Genomic DNA, 22,265 nt, shown 5'->3' on the forward strand with positions numbered 1-22,265 from the left:
TTTGCATTCCTCTACCTCTTACACTAGAGATGGTTGAGCATCCTTACACATGTCTACTGACACTTGCATTTCAAATTAATAATAATTGCTAATATTGGAGCCAGGCATTGAAATGTGCATCTCTCATTTTTTAAAAAATATCTTATTTATTTATTTTTAAAGTGAGGGGAAGGGAGGGAGAAAGAGAGGGAGAGAAACATCAATGTGTGGTTGCCTCTTGCATGCCCCCTACCAGGGACCTGGCCCGCAACCCAGCATGTGCCCTGACTGAGAAGTGAACCGAAGACCCTTTGGTTTGCAGGCCGGTGCTCAATCCACTGAGCCGCACCAGCCAGGGCTCATTTTTTCTTTACCACAACTCTATCAAGAGATAGCATTTGCTTCCACCACCCATTTTACAGGTGAGAAAACTGTGTCTAAGAAGTCATGAATCCCAAGGTCACACAACAGGTGAAGTGGTAGAGTGCAGACTTTTAACAAGTCCGATTGTAGAGCTTCTGGGCTGAACAACTACACAAACTGCCCCTGCTGCCAGGAACACTTTCAAGCCATTCCCTCCGATTCGACTCCGTCCCTTTGAGTGGGACCAACTTGATTAAATTAGCAAATACTTGAAGGGCCTTTTTGCAGAAGACACTATGATAGATGTTATTCAGTGATCTGGAAAAACAAAGCTTCTGCCCCAAAGTCTTACTGCAGAACCAAAATACATTATATGTAAGGGATATATATATACACATATATCAGTTTTTAAAGAGAAACATGTTTCACCGTCAGCAACTAGGGTGTCATCAACAAATCTAACCAATCACATAAAATTCTGCTGCTCCACAGAATTTAAAACACTATACGGAATAGTGGAGGGAATAATGTGAGCAACTCTGGAATGAGAATTAACGCTGATTTATTTTTGTATAATAATGTAGGAAATAAAGCACTTTCGATGTCCTCACTAACCCTCTTCTTTAACCCCCAGGTGTGTTCACTGTCCCTGGTACTATCCACCTAGGTGGTGCTGAAGCAGAAGCTCGCTCACTCTCCGACACCTAAAGCCATCCGCAACAGAGCCCTAACACCCCTGGTCTTTCCTTGCTTCCAAAGTCAAGATCTGTCTACTGACTTCTTCCTTGAGGTCTCTCTAATCACACTTAATACGCAAATCTAAACTCTGCAGTGTCCAACCAAGTGCTCTGCCAGTAATCTTTTATTGAGGCTGCCTCCTGGCCACTGTCCATCAGCTATGCCTTAAGAGATATGCCAGTTGCCTTTTACGTGGTTAATAGTTAATCCATCAAGATCTATAAAAATGTGTGTCATTCATTACATTGGGACAAGGATATGCATAATGAAGACACACACACAAGAAGGCGTAGGTCCTTGAATATTTCTTGTTTTCTTTTTCTTTACCTTTTTCTTGCTTACATTCCTAATCCAGTGCAGTTTACAGTCCACATTAGGAGGAACTGCACCTTCACTCAGCCATTTCCCCTAAGCTTTGGAAAGACTCCTATTTCCTGAAATTTAAATCACTGCCTAGCGGTTTCCTGCCCCGCTGGCTTCCCGTCTCCCTCTCGCCTCTCAGCCTCCTCCTTCCTTCCAGGAGCCCAAGCCGCGAGCAATGTTGTCCACACCTCTTGGCTGACAGAGGCGGTATCCAGATTCCGAGGTCTCGCTTCTTGGTGTAGGGTCGCTGAACCCCAGTACCTACACCCTTCCTCCCAATTCTCCCCATGGACGGAATCGCGCCGCTATAGGAGGAGCCTAAATATTCTCTTCTCCCCTAGTTGCAGGGGATTGTGGTGCGTAAACAGGATTAACTCTCTCGTCCCCAGCTGCACTGATCTACTTGCGGCCTGCTGGCCGGAGGGAGCCCACTGGTGCTTGGAGGACGCAGCGTTGGGAGCAGGGGGATGGGGAGGCTCGGGGCCTCGCAGCTGTCCTTGCGGTGCGCCTCCTCGCCGAGTGGGGCAGGAGGTCACAACCTCAGGAGCTGCTTCTCAAAAGCCAGTGAGGACTGCCGCGACGGTACAGGCTACTAACGGCAGCCTCCCCTCCTCCTCCTCTGTCTCGCGCTTCCCCTCCGCCCATCCCGCTCCAGCCACTCGGTGGCAGCCCGCGCTCTCCTCCGCCCCCCGGAATCACCGCTCCTGCCCTGAGCACAGCCATGGGGGACCTGCCCGGCCTGGTGCGCCTCTCCATCGCTTTGCGCATCCAGCCCAACGATGGCCCGGTCTTCTTCAAGGTGGACGGGCAGCGCTTCGGCCAGAACCGCACCATCAAGCTGCTCACTGGCTCCTCCTACAAGGTGGAGGTCAAGATTAAGCCCACCACGCTGCAGGTCGAGTGAGTGCAGGCGTGCGTTGCCGATGTGTGGTGCCCCTTGGGGTCAGTGCGGAGGACTGAGGCCCCCGGGACGCCTGAGCCTCCCGGCACCCTCTTGGCTTGCGCCGCACCCAGCGGGACCCAGAGGTGGGGGGCAAAAGTCAGCTCCGTTTCCTGGGTCCCCTCCTCTGCCTTTTTTCTTTTCTTTATTCTGGCTTCCTTCCACCCATCGCGGGATGAAATGTTTAAAACAGCCACAGGAAGCCAATGTTTTTGTTTGTCTGTTTGTTATTAGTAAATTTTTTCATCCCTTCTGTACAGCCATCCGCGTGGATCCCCCCGGTGCCCGGGGAGGTGCAGATGGGGGCACCTCGCCGCAATCCCGGACCTCGGCTCTCGGGTCCTGGCTTCCCGCCCAGATCTGCCCACGAGGCTGAAGAAGGGAGAAAAGCTTAGGAATGAAGTGTAAAGGCGGGGGTGGGGTGATTATTGGGGCTCCCTGAGGATGCTTTCCACTCCTCCGTTTGCCCGTACGTGGCTGCGGATCAGGGGGCTGGAAACGCAGCCACAAGTCAGAGCTCAGCCTTCTCTGCTTGGCTTCGTTTGATGGTTTTCCATGTCTGGTGTTTTTCTGTTTCTCCGGAGTTGTCCGTTCAGCCTGGTGATGGTGCCTGGGATTAGCAACATCTTTACAGGAATTATTCATTCCCTATTCCCCAGTTGATGCACCTAGCAGTGGTGTGGGAGGGTGCAGCAGCTTATGAGGAAGTACCCAAGAGTGAAGTGCTTTACCTCTCAGCCTCCACCTAAGCATGATGTGAAGTCCAGCCTGAAAGGAGGAAATAATCAGCATTTATATCATCTGCCATGCACTGAGCTGGGAGGTGGGCATAGGACCAAACCTGGGTTGTGGGGCGCTCCTGGTCTATCCATCTGTCGGTATCCCATACAGCTCCATGAACCCCTTACCTTCACATTTCCCAGTGTTCCCAGTATTCTGTGTGTCTGTGTGATCCAGACTTTTTCTTTCCTGCCCTTCCAGGTAACCTCTTCTCTCAAATTATCTATTCTTTATGCCATTTTCTTCAAGGTAGTTCCCTATTTTTCAAGCTAATCTAAAAATAAATTTGTATTAATGACAAAACTATTTTTTTCTAGTTACACTTTAATTTTTTCAAGGGGATTTCAATGCCCATAATCCAATGGTTCTCAACGTTACCTACACTTTAGAATCACCTAGAGAATCTTAACATAAATTTCCCAGTGCCCAAACCACACCCCAGACCAAATGAATCTTAATCTCTGTGGGGTTTGGGGTGGGGATTGGTATAGGCAGGTTTTACTAGCTCTTCAGATGAGAAACTCAAGAGGAGAACACTGAGAGTCTGACTTGGCCTTGTACAAATATTCTAGATGAGAACGCTGTCAGTCCAGAGAGGTTAAGTAGTTGGTCTAAGGTCATATGACTGGTTCCTAAACTTTCAGAACTTTCTATCATACACAATGTCTCCTTTAGTCATACCCTGTAGGGTTCTTGCCTAGGGTTGTGGTCAAGACCAGGACCACAAGCTAATTCCTACCAAATGTGCTGAACTCACATCCATTACAGGAATATTTCCATTGGTGGTGTGGTTGTTCCACTGGAACTGAAGTCGAAAGAGCCTGATGGGGACAGAATTGTGTATGTGGGCACCTATGACACAGAAGGTGTGGCTCCAACCAAGAGCGGAGAACGACAGCCCATCCAGATCACCATGCCGGTAAGGCCTGCTTGGGGGCCTGGGGTGTGTACACAGGCAATGGAAACCCCAGAAAAGATTCACTCTTTCCCCTTAAGTATAAAATGAAATATTATGAAATTACAAAATATTTAAAGTCATGGTTTCACATTAGAATCTATTTGTTTATAATATCCCAATATAACTAAATAATCCATACTTCTCCAAAGGTTAGTTTCATAGTAACTTTTTATATGAGAAAAATTTTAAGACTCTTTTTATACTTTCTAATGTATTCCATTGATGTCTATTCTTATGCCAGTATTGCATTGTTTTAAATACATTACTTTTTAATATGTGTTCATGTATTTTGGAACTGGACACCTTACTCAAAGTGCTTACAAAAATTTTTCAGATAATGATCTTGCGTTTTTCAGATAGAAAGTCATAATCTACATATAATGGTCATTTTCTGATTTTTCCTGGCCTAATTGCATTGGCTAATGTTTCTAGAATAATTTTGCATGCTAGAGGTGATAAAGGATATCCTTGTCTCCAGAGTTACACTGTTAGATACAATGTTAATTTCAAATATTTATTATGTTAAAACATCCATTTTTCTAGTTCACTAAAAGATATTTTTTTAAATTGGATGTATGAAATTTCTTCTAATTCCTTTTCCCATCTATGGAGATAATTTATCTCCTTTGATATATTAATGTAATAATTATATAGCATACTTTCAAATACTAAAATATCTTAATTTTCTAAAATAAGTCCTCCTTAAATATCCTGTATTATTTTTAATATATTCCTAAATTTAATTTGTTCATATTTTATTTAGAATTTTTAAATTTTCATTTTACAAGTTTTTATTTTCTTGGTTTGTCAGCAAATATGTGATGATTTCCTATATATTAGTTAGTGGGAAAAAAGGGGTAAACAAAATAGATATCCCTAGCTTTATGGAGTTTGTAATCTAGAAGAGCAAAACATAATTTATACATGGTTATCAATAATGAAGCAAATTATTATTGCATAAAGTGTAGTGAAAAATAATGGTGTTTGTGAAGCACATACGAGGGGTCTTATCCTAGTTTAAGATTTTGAAGATGGCTTTCTCAAGGAAGAACTAAAGAATGAACATGTGAGGAAAGAAATGCTACTAAGGTCAAGAGGGTGATGTGTTCTAATGAATGACAGGAGCCCAACGTGGCTGCAGTAGAGAATGAGGCAGAGACTGGCTTAGGATAAAGCTGGAGAGGTAAGTAGAGGATAGATGTTACAGGACCTTTGCTTTTAGATTTATCCTAATGCCTATACGAATTCATTGTAGGGTTTAAAATCAACTTTGATATAAATTTACCTATAATAAAATGCACCAATTTTAAGTGTATATTTTCATAGGTTTTGAGAAATGGATACTACTGTACAATCACTGCCCTGGTAAAAATATAGAACATTTCTGTCACCTGAAAAAGTTCTTCATGCTCATTTGTAATCAGTCTCCCAATCCTAGCCCATCCTTAGCTCTTTGTCTCAATAACTTAGTTTTAACTGTTCTAGAATTTCATTTAAATAGAAGCATACTGTTGTGTCTGACCTCTTTCACTTAGCATAATATTCTTGAGATCCATCCATGTTATTGCATGTATCAGTAGTTGGTTCCTTTTATCATTAAGTAGTATCCATTGTATGAATATACTGTAGTTTATTTAAATGGACATCCAGGTTGTTTTTAGCTTTGGGTATTATGAATAAAACTTTTATGAACACTTGAGTGTGAATCGTAGTGTGAATGCCTTTTCATTACTTTTGAAGTTTGGATGAGTCACATGGTAAGCATATGACTAATTTTATGAGAAATATCCAAACTGCTACCATTTCATATTTCTACCAGCAATATATGAGAATTTTAGTTGCTTTATGTACTAATTATGTATCAGTCTTTTAAATTTTGATATGCAAAAGACCTAAAAGAGCCTAAGAATTTTCTTTCATGATCTATACTGTAGTCTTTAAATCAGGTTGCATACATCTGGCTCTGTTTATTCCAAATTATTCTGGCTACTCTAGGCCCTTTGCATTTTTATATAGATTTTAGAATTGTCAGTTTCTCCAAAAATTGGGATATTAATTGGTTTTGCATTATATCTGTAGGTTAATTTGAAGACATTTGATACTTTAATATTGAGCTTTCCAATACATAAATATGAAATCTCTATTTACATCTTTTAAAATTTATCTATAATATATTACAGTGTTCCTGTACATATTTTTATATTTTGTTAAATTTATTGGCATTCAGTTTTTCAATACTAAGAATGAATTTAGATGTAGGGTTGTTTTTGTTTATTTGTTTGTTATAAACTCCTTTTAATCAGGTTAAGGAATTTCCCTTCGATCCTTTGTTTACTAGGAGTTTTTATCATGAATTTGTTGTCAAATGTTTTCAAGTATGTTTTTCTCTGTCTTTTGAGGTAATCATATGGTGTTTTCTTTTTTTTTATTTTGTTCTATGGTAAAGTATATTGGTTTTTTAGTGTTAAAACAACTTTGATTCCAAAATTAAATACCATTTAGTCATGGTGTATTCTCTCTCTATATGACTGGATTTGAATCATTAATATTTTGTTGAAATTTCTTACATATATGTTTCTTAAGTATATTGATTTGTAGTTTTGTTTTCTTGTGATGTCTTCATCTACTTTTGGTATCAGATAATATTGGCTATATAAAATTGTGGAGAATTGATACTATTCTTCTTCTTCAATGTTGGATAGAATTCACCAATAAAGGTATGTGTTTTACTTTGTTTGAAGGTTTTTAGTTACAAATTCAATTTCCTTAGTTGACATTGGGCTATTCAGGTTTTATTTCTTGAGTTAATATTTATAATTTATCTTGGATGCCATTCATCTATATCAGTTCTGTTGTCAAATTTATTGGCTCACAGTTGTTGATAATAATTCCCCGCCATCCTTGAATGTCTTAGGATCTCCAATGATGTCCACTATTTCATTCTTAATTTTCATAATTTGCCTTTTTTAATCTGATTAACCTAACTGGAGACTTATCAATTTTATTAGACTTATAAAAACCCAGCCTTGATTTTGTATGTTTCACTGTCTGTTTTTCTATTTCATTGATTTCTGGTCTTATCTTTATTTCTTTCCTTTTTGCACTGAGAACTTTTAATTGAATTATAAGACATATATGTGCATAATGTTTATGCATGTATGTATATATAAAAACGATCCCTTTGCGTATTGTACAGTTCTGGTTTTCAGTAGTTTGACTGTGATGCACCTAAGTGTGGTTTCTTATACCTCTTTTGCTTGGGGTACATTGAGTTCCTTGAATCCATAAGGTATAGGTTTTTATTTTTTATGAAATTTGGATTAGTTTTAACCATTATTTTGTTTAAAAAATTATTCAACTCTATTCTCTTTTCTCCTTGGCATGTAGGATGCCAACTATACATATGTTTGACAGGTTGGTGTTGTCCCACAGGTTTTGTAGGTCCTGTTCAATTCTCTTCAATTTTGCCTTCTGGGTCTTCAAATTAGATCATTTCTAGTGGTGTGTCCTCAAGTACGCTAATTGTTTTCTTCTATTATTGCAAGTCTGCTATTATACTTATCTTCTCATTTTTTCTATCACTTTTTTCAGTTCTAGGATTTTTATTTGTAATTTTTATAGTTTCCATTTCTTGAGATTCCCTATCTATTTGCTTACTGAAACCATGTTCCCCTTTACTTCCTTGAGCATATTTATAATTTCTGGTCTTAAGTATTGATCTGGTAAAGGCAACATTTGGCTCCATTTAGAGTAACTTACTATGGAATACTTTTTTTTTCTGAATATGGGTCATACTTTCCTGTTTTCTTGCAAGCTTGTTAACATTTGGTTAGAAACTAAACATTGTAGATAATATATTACAGAATCTAGTTTCTGTTTTATTCATCTGAGGATTATTATCTTTATATATTCTAGCATGCAAAAAACAGTGCTGGACTCAAACAACAAACTCTGTCTTGCCAACAGTGTGTAGCAGCTGATTTGTCTACTTAGTTTTTTCAACTTCCAGTTGCTAACTTTCTAGCCTAATCCCTTGTGCTGGTGGAGTTTAGCAAGCAACCAAAGAATTACCATATTTTGCCATATATTATGTGCACCCATGTTTTTGGCCCAAACTCTTAATTTTTTAGTTCAATTATTTATTTATTTATATTTAGAAGCAAAACCCATGATCTTATCCCAGGGTATTATTTTGCATATGGACATTGTTATTGTTTTCTAGAGTTATACTTTTAACACATAAGCATAAATAAAATAATTAAAAACAGTTATGTAGTTACAGAATTAATACTACCCTTGTATAATGTGCATCCTTATTTTTCCCTAAAAAATTTGGGCAAAAAATTATGCATTATACACAGCAAAATATAGTAGATGATTTATGCTAAGATTTTGGGATTCATCCACCCTGAAGTTCCCCTAAATTTTCATCTACTCTGCCAGTCCTGAGCCCTTTGCCTAGACAGTTCAAACAAGTAAGGCTCTAACTTAAGTTTGGGAGAACACAATCAAAAAAGAAAAAAAAGACATTGAATTTACAATATGATTCAGCATAATTTTCTTTCAAGGATTGACTCTCTACTGGTTTGTCTGCTTTTTCAGTAGGTCCCTAGGCTGTCCCCTTCCCACTAGTCCATACATGAAGTTAGCCAGCAGCTATGCCAGAGTTACAGTCAGATTTTGGGTCTCACCACTACTGCAGCCCTCTTGCTTCCAGGATTTTCCTGGAATATTTCCACTGCCCCGCCATTCCTGAACGCTGTCTTCTGCTGCTTCTAGCAGATAAAGCTGTCATTTTCTTCTGCCAGACCTGCAGGGGATTGAGGAGTGCCCTCAAGCAAAAAATCAGAAAAGCAACCCTTACCTGTTGTGGTTGAGGTCTTTCGAGGTGACTCTCTTCTGGTTTCTGTCCTGCTTTTAGTTACTTTTTTAAACTTTCAGTTTTTGTTGATATTTTGTCAGATTTTATAATTATATGTGTAAGGTTCACCTAACAATTCCACTCCACCACTACTCCCCTTTTTAAATATCTTTCAGTGTAGGAGTTCTTGTTCTGGGTACTGTGATAAGATTTGCATGTTGTTAAAAATCAGCCTGGTGGCAATGTGTAAAATGGAGAAGAGATAGAGAGGAGAGGAAAAAATTAGAAGGCTTTTGCAAACTAAGTTCTGTTTTCAGGTTTGATAGCTTTATAAAACAAATGGGGAACTTTTTCATAATTTGTGTTCTGAATCAATTTTAATAGCGTTAAGACTTAGCTGTTACTTGAAAGTCTGACAGAATTTCCCCATAGAAGTCACATACAAAATAAAGCTGTTTGGAAGAAATATGTTTAACTTTTAATTTAGTCTAGAACTTTTGCTTTTATGGGGCTTTGTTGAGTCCATTTTAGTTGTTTTTCTGACAAAACCATCTATTTCTAGAGTTTTAAAATGCATGCTTGGACCACTAGGAAACTATTTTCAAAGCACAGAGCTAATAAAAAGTAGTTGGATCAACATAAATCTTTCATATAAAAGAAGCATTCTTCCACTCCTAGTATATCAAGAATAGCATACATAATTAGAGTTGAAAAGAAACATTAACTTGAAGCAGAACTGCAACTACCAAAGTTATCAGAATTTTAATGAAATCCAGAGGGCAGGTGAGCTAACTTAGATGTGCGTTTTCTCACTAAACTTGTTCTGAGCACTGGGTCAAGTGCAGAAGAGGCCACCATAAATGAGACTGTACCCTCTCTTCCCAGTGCTCAACTTCCTCTCCTCTCCATCACCAGTATGGACTGGGGATCAGAGCTTCCTCTGTCTACTTCCTGAGGCTGCTACTCCCTCCTTCGTCTCTGGTCTTAGAAGATAATAGAGGGTACTACTTTTGCTATAGGTATAAACAGAACACAGTGGAAGAAGATTAACTCAAGCATTTGGAAAGGACTTGATTAAAAACGTTTTAATTGGATCTGTAAGGTGAGAATTTCTGCATTATTTTGAATGGCTGAAGTACAGGTATTTTTTTTAATGTGAGAATGATTCAGACTTAGTCATGAAAAGAAAGAGTTTGTGACTCACCAGAGTCTGGATTGCCTGTACAGGTATACACTAAAAGGCTGACAAGCCCTTAAGTTAACTAGATGCTTTGGGGGTAGGCTGTAGGGGAAGGGTCTGCAATCTCTGTGCTGTGACTCGAGACTGGAGTCACAGCAGTGAAACCTAGGTTCTTACACAGAAGCTCCACATCTAGAAGAAGCATGTGATTGATAATTCGTTGTTCCAACAGCTTTTAGGATGAGCACTGACCGTGCATTTGTACCCTATCTGTAACAGAGTTAGTCTAAGGAAAACAACTGAAATTAGAGATTTCTTTATCAAGTCAGCAACTCTAAAGTTAAATTCCAATTTCATCCTAGTAGTTTATACCTTACATAGCCTTTTACTCTATTTTATGATTTTTGGCACCAATGTTTCAAAGCTTAACTATTATAATTTATAGACACAATCACACTTTCATAGGTAACAGGGAAGTCTTGGGATGTCCAAGTAAATCCAATTAAGTTTGTGAATCAAGAGAAGCGGAATTAACTGTATGCCTGAGAAGTTTCTTATGAACCTAAAGTTCATAATATATAATACTTCAACATACATATTTTTAATTTTTAAATCATTGGATAAATGATGCTGAGATAATTGCTATTTAGGAGAAACGTCATTGTTGTTCTTTCCTAATATTATACCCCCAAATTTCCAGATGGATCAAGGGATTATCTGTAAAAAGCCAGCTTTAAAAAAAATCAAAATAAAAATAATCTAAACCTAAAAGAAATGGAAGAAATCCAAAGGTTAAAATTAAAAGCTTTGATTATACACAAGGTAAATTTTCTGTCAAACATCATAAATAAAGGTAAATTAAATTTTCATTAAAAAGTGGTTTAAATTAAAAGGCAAATAAGAATTGGAGAAAAAAATTGTTTGTAACATGGGTGGTCTCCTAAACTGTGTTGCCCTGCTTTGCTACCGCCCGCGCAGACACTGCTGCTGCCCTTAGTAACTTCTCTCTCCAAAGCCCTTTCCTGCCACTGAAGCTCAAGTCAGGAAGCAGTTAATGCCACCTGACTCAGATCAATGACAGTGATCTCTATTCAAATAATTCCACAGCCTCTGGTACTGGGAGTTAATAAAGTGATACCTCAGCTCTAAAACCTCTGAACTCCCACTTCAAAAAGCGATGTTGACCGGTGTTTTGACATGACTAATTCCCCACTTCTCCCAAGGAGAGAGTCCAAGTGGAGATTCTGTCTGCACAGATCATCATAATCTTCCCCTTCGGTTGGCCCTCTTCAATGGGAGACTGGTGGGAGGTGAGGGGAATAAGGCAGGGAGGCATCTGAGCTTGTGTTGAGGCTGTGTGTGTGGAAGGAGGTAATCGTGCCCGTGTACACACAAATAATAAAAGTTGTTCCCCATGTCAGCTCTGTCTTGTCATTTGGCAAGAGCTCTAACTTAATATACAAAGAATTCTTAGAAACCTATAAAAAAAGATAGCCATAGGATGTGGGAAATAGAGAAATAATTTTAAAAATAAATAGAAAAATAATTTAGCCCTGGCTGCCATAGCTCAGTGGATTGAGTGTGGGCTGTGAACCAAAGCATCGCAGGTTTGATTCCCAGTCAGGGCACATGCCTGGATTGCAGGCCACGGCCTCCAGCAACCACACATTGATGTTTCTCTCTCTCTCTCTTTCTCCCTTCCTTCCCTCTCTAAAAATAAATAAATAAAATCTTTTAAAAAAAGAAAAATAATTTAAAAACTAAATGGACAATTCACAAAAAAAGTACACAGGTGGAAAATGGCTTAATTTAACTGACAAATACACATGACTTACACATACAATATGACTTACAAATACACATAGTGCAATGTCAATTTTTACCTACACAATATATGAAATATTAAAAATACCAATTTTCAGTGCTAGTATTTTCTTTATGAAATATAGCAATTTTTATAAGTCGATATTGTACTCTACAAGCTTTCTAAATTCACATATGAATTCTAGCAGCTTCTCGTTATATTGCTTACTATTTTCTCCAAGCATGGTTGTATGTATGTGAATAGAGATACCCTGACTTCCCTTGTTTTCCCTCTTGCCTTAGGTTGGAGGCTCAGACCTCCAATATGGTGCTGAATAGGAGGAGTAATAGGAGCTGATAACCTTGCCTTGTTCTGATTTTACAAGGAAAGGACTGAGTCTTTTACCATTAAGGATGATATTAACTACAGGGTTTTTGTTTGTTTGTTTTTTAAATCAATGCTCTTTAATCAGATTGAAAAACTTTCCTTCTATTCCTAGTTTGCCAAGAGTTTTCATCATGAATGAATGTTGAATTGCCAAACACTCTTTCTGCGTGTACTGATATGATTACATGGTTTTTCTCCTTATTTTGTTAATTTGATGAATTACATGGATTTTCAAATATTGAACCATCCTTGAGTTCCAAGGATAAATCTCTCTTGATCCGGATGTACTATCCTTATTATATATAGCTGGATTTGATTTACCAGTATCTCAAACAAATGAAAATTATAAGCAAATTTTATGCATAAGTCCATGAGGGATTTCCATCTATAATTGCCCTTTACTTGTAACATCTTTGTCCGGTTTTAGTATGAGGGTAACATTAGCTTCAGAAAATGAATTGAAAATGGTTCTTTGCTCAGTTATTTGAAAGGATTTGTGTGTATTTTTCCCTTCAATATCTGAATTTATCAATGAAGCCAATTGGGCCTGAAGTTTTCTTTCTGGGAAGATTTTTAATGACAAATTCAATTTCTTTAGTAAATAAGGAAATCTACTAACTCTAAGATCTACTGATAGTTTGTATCTTTCAATTTGTCTTTTCCATTAAATATTTTGGTGTCAGGTTGTTCCTAATTTAAGGTCTATTGGATCTATAGTGACGGTGCCTCTTATTTCTGACCTGGTCATTTGTTTTATTTTTTTTTCTCAGTTTCATTACAAAGTTATCCATTTTAAAGGCATTTTCAAAAAGACAGATTTTAGTTTTGCTGTCTTTTCCTTATAATTTTTCCTTATAGTTTTTCTTTGTAGTTTTTCCTTTTCTGTCATATTGGCGTGCTCCTTACTGCCTTCCTTCTCCTTACCACTGTGGGTGTGCTTAAAAGGACCAGCAATGCCAACTGCTGGAGGGGATGCAGAGCAACCAAAACTCTCATATTGCCAGTAGGAAGGTAAAATGGCACAATCACCTAGGAAAAGTTGGACAGTTTCTTACAAACTGAGAGATACTTTATAAGACCGAGAGCTTTTAGCCTTATGTGTTCAGCTAAGAGAAATGAAAAACATGCATTTCATAATAACACTTGAAGTATTGCAGGCGTAGAGGAGTTTGGAATCTAGTAGAAATAATAGGTCATGCCACACTAAAGTCACAGATGCTTATTTATACTGAATTTGTGTAGTGATGAAGTAACACCACATTTTTTAGTATAATAAGCTTGTTCTATGCTCCTAAGTCAATGGATTTCTGAATGACTTTATTATTGGTGAATACCACATGTCTCCAGTGGAGGTGGGTGGCATGGTGAATGCAGGGAAATACTCTGGGGTTCTAGGCCAACAGGTAGTAAGACCACAGAAACTGTTTAAAATAAGCTCTTCAGATTACTCATTTATTACTGGGGACAACAAATGTGTCTTCTGCCCTTGGCATCTGATGGCTTCTCTTTCACATTAGTTGTGAAATAAAAATGTACCAAGGCTTTTAAGGACACTGTAGCAGATGTCCAGGTATGTAGTAGAATGTTATTTTCAGAACAGAATAGGCTAGGTGGTTCAAACAACAAACATTTATTTCTCATAGTTCTGGAGGCTGGAAGTCTAAGGTCAAGGTGCCAGCAGATTTGGTGTGTGGTGAGAGCATGCTTCCATATTCACAGATGGCTGCTTTCTTGCTGTGTCCTCACATGAAGGAGAGGAGAGAGAGAGATTAATCCTATTCATGAGGGCTCCGCCCTTGTGACCTCTGAAAATCCCCACCTCCAAATACCACACATCAAGGATTTAGGGTTGAATATTGGAAGAATTCAAACATTCAGTCCATAGCAGAGTCCTAAAGCATTCAACAGGACACAATGCATGTACATTCTCACTCAAGGAGAAAAAAGGAAACACCAATCATCAACTCTTAGTCTTTTGCTTATGTAAACAGTTTGGTACAGTAATGACAGTTCCTAGATAGGAATTAGGAAACTCAGAGTCTTGACCTGCCCCTGTCCTTAGCTGGCTTTCTAGTCTAAACCAAGGACGAGTCACTTGAGCTCTCTGAATCTTAGTTGTTCTTACATTCATAAAATGGAGATGTTAAAATCAGTCACAAGAGCAATGTGGAATGACATATGAGAAAGTGTTATATAAAATAAATAGTACTATGCAAATGCACAAGATTATACCTGCATAAACTGCATCCCCTGTGGAGCCTGCCTGGGCAAACTTTCCTTGGAAAGCACAGATGGGGTGGGAGGAAGTAAAGAGCCTATGTAGTTGCTTCTGTTCTTCAGGAAGAATATCAGCTTTTAAGATTCCATCTGTTCTTAGCCAGAGAAGATTCTGAGCTAGGTAGTGAGATGCACAGAAAATAGAACTCCAGAAGAAAGAATTGGAAGAAACAAGGCTACTGGGAAGTGAAAACAACTGAGGCATGGTAAAGGGGAAAATATATGCACAGTTAGACCAGTTTACTACACCATGCCCTTGGGTGCAGCTTTAGTAAAGGGGAAACAAAACCAGAATATGAGGCACCTCATACACCATTTGTTAAGCTATGAGTACTGCTGTCAGCAGGTTCCTATTTTGGTCTCTTGTGTTGCTGAGAATTCTTAGGCTGAGGCTTCCTTAGTTTTAAGATTATTCAGACATGAGTTTCTTCTTACCTGTGGTCATAATTATCTTAGTTTTTTTTTTGTTTTTTCCTTACAACCAACTTTAGTCTGTTTCCAAAAAAGGCCTCAGCATTGTTTCTTCTACCTACCTAGTGTGGTTTCAGGCTCCTTCCCTCAAAAGATTAGCTAGTGTTTGTAAAATATTTTATAACTTAATTTAATCAAATTGCACTTAAAATGTGTAATGTCCTGTGCTGGTCAATAATAATAAGTAATACTAAACCCTCTTTAAAAATCTTGGTGATTTCTAAAATGAGACTTAATTCTACTCTTACTAATTATACCCTGTTGCACACAACTTAAAATTTTCATTAGCATATATGTTAAAATCCCTAGGATTTGAGGAATATATATGTTAAATTTTCAGAGATGAAATCCATTTCACCATTTAAAATATTCTTTCTAATTATAAAAGTACATATTTATTGTAAAAATATCTGAGTAAAAAAGATAGAAAATGACTCAGTTTCTTTACTTAGAAGCTCTATTATTAATATTTTTTCATTTTTTCCTATTACCTTATTTTATGTATTTGAGCTCATACTATATATAAACACTTTTTATCCATCTTTTTCTTGTTGGCATTATTCTAAGCACTTTCATCATTAAAAACCCTAAATTCCTGTTTAATGGATATATGGGGGAGGGGTAAAAGTAGGTTTGCAGTTGTTCATATGGAAAATAATGTATAATTGATGAATAATAATACAAAAATAAACTGTGTTTCACGTGCTCACAACTGTAAACCTACTTTTGCCTCACCTTATACAAATCCATCCTATGAATATTTCACATTCTCATAATATTTTCCTATAGCTGGATGCTTAGCTTCTGGTATTTAGAAATGTTTTCCAAGTTGATAGGTAAATATCTCAGTAAAACTATATTGCTTTAGTTAATAATAATGGTACATTTGAATATCTTCATATATTAGCCATTTTTTTCTTTTTAATGATCTGTGTTCTAGTTTTATCCAAATGTTCTTAGTAATTCTTACTAATTCATATAATCTTTTATATTAAGGATATTAACAATTTGGTAGTACATGTAAATGTTCACAGTTTGGCTTAACATGTTTTTCTGATTATTAAAGTAAAAATCAATTATTAAGTTTTGAAAGTACAAATGAGTACATAGAAGAAAGTAAAACTTATCCCATCATGATTTCCAGCATTAACATTTATAATTTTAATTGAATTAATACTAGACATTTTTACTGGTACTCTGCTTAGTTCGGGTAACAATATAAAACATTAGAAAAAGTTTATTAAATATTTACATTTAGAAATGCTACATAGTATTTTACTTTATAGATTTGTCACAATTATTGTCTTAAATATGGACATTCGATGTTCAATTTTTTACTACTCTAAATTCTGTGATGTTCTTAAGAAAAATTATAGCTGGAATTGGTGAACCCAAGTATATCACACCTTTCACTTGGTATAAATTACCCAAAGACTATATAATTAAGTTCCCATTGGCAACATTTGTAATGCCTGTTTCCTTGTGGGTCATTAAAAAGCAGTATTCCTATTTTTAATCAGCTTTGAGGTATAGTTTACATATACTAAACGTAACCATTTTAGCACACTGATTAGCGAGTTCTGACAGACATATACATATACTCCTAAAACCACCCAAACATTTTCGTCATCTTAAAAAGTTTCTTATTGCCCATTTTCATCAGTCACTGTCCTTTGCCTCCCACCCTAGGTTCTGGGCAACCACATATGTTTGCTGTCAGCATAGATTATATTCTGTCACTACAGATTATGTATTCTTTGGGGTTTGGATTCTTTTGCTCAGCATGTCTTTGCAATCCAGAGCCAGCCTTGTTGCTGCCTGAATCAGTATGCTCCTTTTTATTGTTGAGTGAAATGCCATTTTATACACATACCAAATCCTGTCTGTCATCAGGTGAATGATAAAACATTCGGGCTGATCCCAAGCAGAGGTTGTGAGGTATAAAGCTGCTGTAAAATTGTACAGGTCTTTAAGCCAGGACTCTCTAAACAGAGATACTTTATTTCCATATCTGGGGGGTAGATCTGCGGACTCTAGGCACATCATCCTCTCTTTCAAGTCAAGCAAATTTCCCAAAGGAAAGCCAAATCTTGTTTTCGGAATTAAATTAGCAGGATGAGGCAATGGAGCAGGATATAATGTTGAGAGCATCTTGGAAAGCTGTCTGGGAGCACCTGACCACCCTCCTCCCATAGCAGCCGCATACAGAAGGCGCTTACTTCTCACTGCCCTTCCTGTTTATGTCTTCTGGCTCCTGACAAGTCTAAGAATCCTGCCAAGTCAGTCCCCGTCCCCTCCCATGACAGGGAAGGATCAGAGGAGAAAATAACGACAAGCATCATGCTGTTTAATGCCAGCTCCCCTAAATAGCTCCAGGAGGTGGTAGCAGGGTCAGGCTACCCCACAGGCCACTTGAACACCTGCCCGGTGGCCTCGAGGGTATTCTGTGCCCTCTTCTCAGCTACATGGGAATTGCTTGCTTGTAGTTGAGAAGACTTCTGTGCACTTATTTGCGGGGCCTACCTTCTGGAAGTAGAGTGCAGACTTCTTGAGAGTAAGACTCATGCTTTATACAAAATTTTTTATGTGCAAGACACCTAGAAGGAACTCAAATATGGTCCTGAATGTGGTGTAATCAAAGCCTGTGGTATGGGCATGGATTTTGACTTATAATCACTCAGTAATATTTGAAAGTGAAAGTAGGGTCTTTAACAATCAAATGTTTCCAATAAAATTTTCCCTAGAATTGAAATTGGTGATGGAGGTGAAATTGTATCTTATCTTGTATTTAAGTTATTTTGTATAGCTGTCTTTTGAAACAGAAACCAAAAGACAGCTATTAAACAGTATTCTCTCTTCCTTTCCCAGTCCCTATTTCTGTGGCAAACTCTAAAATTCTGAGATTCTGCCCTGATTGGTGTGGCTCAGTGGGTTGGGTGTCCTCCAGCAAATCAAAGGGTCACTGGTTCAATTCCCGATCAGGGCACAGGCCTGTGTTTCAGGCCAGGTCCCTGGTTGTGGAGGGGTGGGGGAAGGGGAGTGTGCAAGGGGCAACCAATCGATGTTTCTGTCCTTGTCTTTCTCTCTCTTTTCCCCCTCTCTCTAAAAATAAATAAATAAAATATTTACAAAGAATAAATAAATAAATAAAATTCTGAGATTCAAAAATGGTTCCCAGAAATTAAATTTGGAAAACAGATACATTTGGGGAGTTCTTGTTATTAAAGACAATACAATAGCAGATGCCACTCATACAATGGGAATAAGATTTTATAAAGACATTTTCATGGAAATGTCTCCCATAATAAAGAAAGATAGTTCATTAGAGTAAAGATCTAAGCTTCGCCGACCCAAAGAGCCTTGACTGATTATCCCGGTGGTGTCAGACCTCACTGACGTTAACTCTTGTCTATTGCTCAGGGCAGAATGAGGTTCTTACGGGGTGTGTTTCTCTTCCCTCAGTTCACTGACATTGGGACCTTTGAGACAGTGTGGCAAGTCAAGTTCTACAATTACCATAAGAGAGACCATTGCCAGTGGGGAAGCCCCTTCTCTGTCATTGAGTATGAATGCAAGCCCAACGAGACACGCAGTCTCATGTGGGTGAACAAGGAGTCCTTCCTCTGAAGATGGCTCTTTCTGATGTTGCTGGACAATGTCTTCAGAAATCTACTTTTAGATAACCCAGCACAAGCCTTCGCCAAGGCACACCACACCGTTGCTGTTTTCCATTGGGTGCCAATGACCTACCAGCCCCGATTATCTTGAAAGTGTAATTCCCCTCTGATGCAATGTCCCCAACAAAAGAGTATGATGTTCCATCCCCAAGAAGCTCCCTTTCTGTATTCTGTGTTGATGTTCCTGCATCCAGTTGTTCTCGACCACACTTTGGCCGCTTGTGAGGACCTCCATGGAATTGACAGGCGTGTTCCATCCTTAACTGTTCCACTGAATAACCATGGTGTTTTGTTTCTAAATTGAGTGATCCCCCCTTTTTTGTTAAATGTTAAGTAAAAAATAACAATGTGTGTGGGCTCTCTCCCAAGTGTAATATGGTAACATGTAACCTGCAATGTTTTACAGCTCGTGAAGCAGGCTTTGTGAAAATGTAACACAAACAGCAGTGAATGTGATCAAATGTGCTTCCTTTAAACAGCCCAGTTTTTCCATGGAAGGATGATGACAAAATAAAAGGAGAAATAGTTAACAAGTATTTACAGTGCATTAAAATTCTTTCCATTTTAATGTAAGTTAAAGGTATTCAAGTAAGTCAAGGTATTGTGCTGTGACCTGGTGGAAAAGGGGGAAAGCGTGGGTGTGGACCACACTGCCAGACAGGGTGCGGGGAGTTACAGGATGACCTCTTCCACCCTCGTGTGCAAGCACACGCACTGATGGCATCTCTACATCCCCTTCACTTGAACTTTGTAAAACTGGGTATGGAACTGTAATCGACTTTTGATATTTCTTAATAAAGGTATTGAAAATCATACTCTGACTTGTCTTCTTAATTTGGGCCATATCTATTCAGCAGGTGGACCTCTGCCCCAGGCCAGCTCCTCTGGGATCCCCATCTGCACTGCAGGGTCAGGGGATGGACCTGGACTGGAGTAAGCACCCTTACTCATAGACCGGCGCTGACAATCGCCAGGAGTGCTCCAGCCTGCTCGGACGGGGCTGGAATGGGCGCAGGCACTTGGTGGGCAATCAGAAAGTGCGTGTCCCTGTCCTCTCTCCATTCTTCCGTGGTGACCACTTCCTCATCAGCAGGCTACGTCGCCGAGCAGACTGAGGACGTAGTGCTGTAATAGTATGTGTACACCCGGGTGGACATCTCCTTGCCTGCTACCGGGGCATTGCAAGGTAGCTGGTACAAAGCCCATCCTCCATGAAGCTCAAGGACGAATTGCTAAGAAGGAAAGAAATGTCCTCGTGAAAAGTAACAAACATCCTATTGTGTTGAGAAAAGTTAGTTGGGTATTTACTTTTTGCTACTTGTAAATAAACACTTCATGTAAGAATATGCAAGGTTAATAGGCGCAATACAAAGAGTCTGTTTACTGCAGACCCGAATTTGGAAGGCTAGCACTAAAGCCCTCTCCACCTTTGCTGCTTACCTGCAGTGAGGCTGCACTGCCAGCAGGGCACAGCACTGCCTTGGATTTGGGCTCCTCAGGGCCGAGGTTAGGAGAGCCCTGGAAACTCGGTTCGCTTGGTTTTCGGGGGGGGAAAAATAGCGTCTATTACAACTGCTGATAAATGTAAGCATTAACCCACTTCTAATTATGATTATTTTAAAAACCAACAGTCATTTAAGCAGACACTGAGGTATTTAAAACAATGTATTTACTACAAGCAGCCGCTGAAGTTTTCTCCCCGCACATCCAATAGAAAGGCAGTGATTAGAAGGTAGGGAAATATGAAAACTGTGTATTTTAATCTAGTGAAGTATTTGATTAGTAAATATTTTCCTTTGTGATACAAGAGGTCTCAAGCTGGTGACTCATCAGACCTTGGTATTTGTTTTGGGGGGTGGAAGTAATAGCATGGCTTTTGCAATATTTCCATGTTCGTTTTTTTAAGGAGAAGCCTCCGTTTGGGGTTTTGGAATGATGCGAGGCAGAGCTGGGGCCGTGCGGCCCGTGTTAGTGCTCACACCAGCCCACCGAGGAGAAGGAAGTCGAGTCCCGGGCAGGAGGCTGCAGCAGCTCAGTCTAAGGGAGCCCAGGTGCTCATTTCACCTTTCTATGTCTCAGTCTGCTTGTCTCCAAAACAAGGAGGTAGGCTATGAGAATTCTAAAGCCCTCTAAGATTTATAGCTTTTACCTCTACTTTATACTCCTTTAAAAAAAAGTGTGTGTCTTCCCTTGGGGCTAAGAGGTAAAGTTGAATCAAGGGAGGTGGGGAGGTGGCAGAAATGAAGTAAACAGGAAATCTTAACAGCTAATCTGCCACGTTAAGTGATCTCTCCTGGCATATACTGTTCCACTTATGATTGGACTCCAGCCCAGTGTCTCTGGCTCCTTCTCGCATAGCTCTCCTTCTACTCCAAAACTTTAGTGCTCAGCTATATCAAGCTGCTGAGTTGTAACTTTGCCCCTCAGCCATCTGGAAGGGTTATTTTTATACAAGTTGTAGCCACATCTCTCTACTTCGAAGCATCAGATGGCTACCCAGAAGCTTGAGGAACAAGGCCATCCTTCTAATTATGTTGATGACTAAACCACTTTTGAACAGGTGGAAGAGTGGAAATGCTTTGAATTTATATTTTGTGACTCCATGATTGTTGAGAAGTCACTTATCCAGCCATCTAAACTATCTGGATCACAGCTGAGAACAGAAAACATGCCAAAAAATAAAGATCCCTGTCACAGATGTTACAAAGTCCATTCATTAAAGGCTGGAGTCCTCTCCAAACCTCATGACTCCTATTTTCAAGACAGTTCTAACATATAGGGTGATCTGGTTTCCTGCATTCAGGAAAATGGAAACAGAATCACTAGGAGAAAGAAGGCAGTTTGTGGAGTTAGGTATACTGAAAACAAATTTTTTTTCACAGAGAGAAGACAAAGAAAAGTGTAAAAAGCAGATAAGTAAGTCAAAAAGTATAATAGGGCCCTGGTGAGCGTGACTCAGTGGATTGAGTGCCCACCTGCAAATCAAAGAGTCGTTGGATCGATTCCCAGTCAGGGCACATGCCTGGGTTGCAGACCAGATCCCCAGTAGAGGGTGTGTAAGAGGCAACCACACATTGATGTTTCCCTCCCTCTCTTTCTCCATCCCTTTGCCTCTCTAAAATAAATAAATAAAATGTTTTTTAAAAAAGTATAATAGGGATGCTAGAGACACAATTCTGTATTACATCACAGCAGTTTCTGTGGATAGCAAATGAAAACTGATACACATAATCATGGCCCTGATTCATTCAGGAAGGTGATCCATTATCTTTAGAAATGTAACATCATGACTCAGTGTTTAGGAGTTCAGATTCTGGAGCCAAGATCCCTCAATTCAAGTCCTGCCTCAGCCTCTTACTAACTGTGTGACCTTAGGCAAATCACTTAATATCTCTGTGCTTCAATTTTATCATTTGGAAAATGGAGAAAATAATATTTATCTTGTAGAATGGTTGTGAGAATTAAATGAATGTATGTAAAACCTTTA

General features: G+C 38.8%; 1 protein-coding gene across 3 annotated transcripts; it reads left to right on the top strand.

Moving 5' to 3' along the window:
• Positions 1-1,605: 1,605 nt before the first annotated feature.
• CNRIP1 (cannabinoid receptor interacting protein 1) lies at positions 1,606-19,667 on the top strand. Of its 3 annotated transcripts, none has more exons than XM_045828041.1 (4): positions 1,606-1,799; positions 2,099-2,338; positions 3,932-4,082; positions 18,564-19,667. In XM_045828041.1, exons 2-4 carry the CDS (start codon positions 2,223-2,225, stop codon positions 18,726-18,728), a joined length of 432 nt encoding a protein of 143 aa, XP_045683997.1. In that variant the 5' UTR covers positions 1,606-1,799; positions 2,099-2,222; the 3' UTR covers positions 18,729-19,667. The 3 variants fall into 3 exon arrangements, with proteins under 3 accessions (XP_045683997.1, XP_045683996.1, XP_045683995.1); XM_045828040.1 differs by having other exon boundaries at positions 2,099-2,343; positions 18,564-19,661; XM_045828039.1 differs by lacking the exon at positions 1,606-1,799 and having other exon boundaries at positions 1,819-2,343; positions 18,564-19,661.
• The last annotated feature ends 2,598 nt before the right edge of the window (positions 19,668-22,265 follow it).

Source organism: Phyllostomus hastatus, unplaced genomic scaffold, assembly GCF_019186645.2.
Source record: "Phyllostomus hastatus isolate PE091 unplaced genomic scaffold, TTU_PhHast_1.1 phas_scaffold_78, whole genome shotgun sequence".
In the NCBI taxonomy this organism is placed as follows: Eukaryota; Metazoa; Chordata; class Mammalia; order Chiroptera; family Phyllostomidae; genus Phyllostomus; species Phyllostomus hastatus.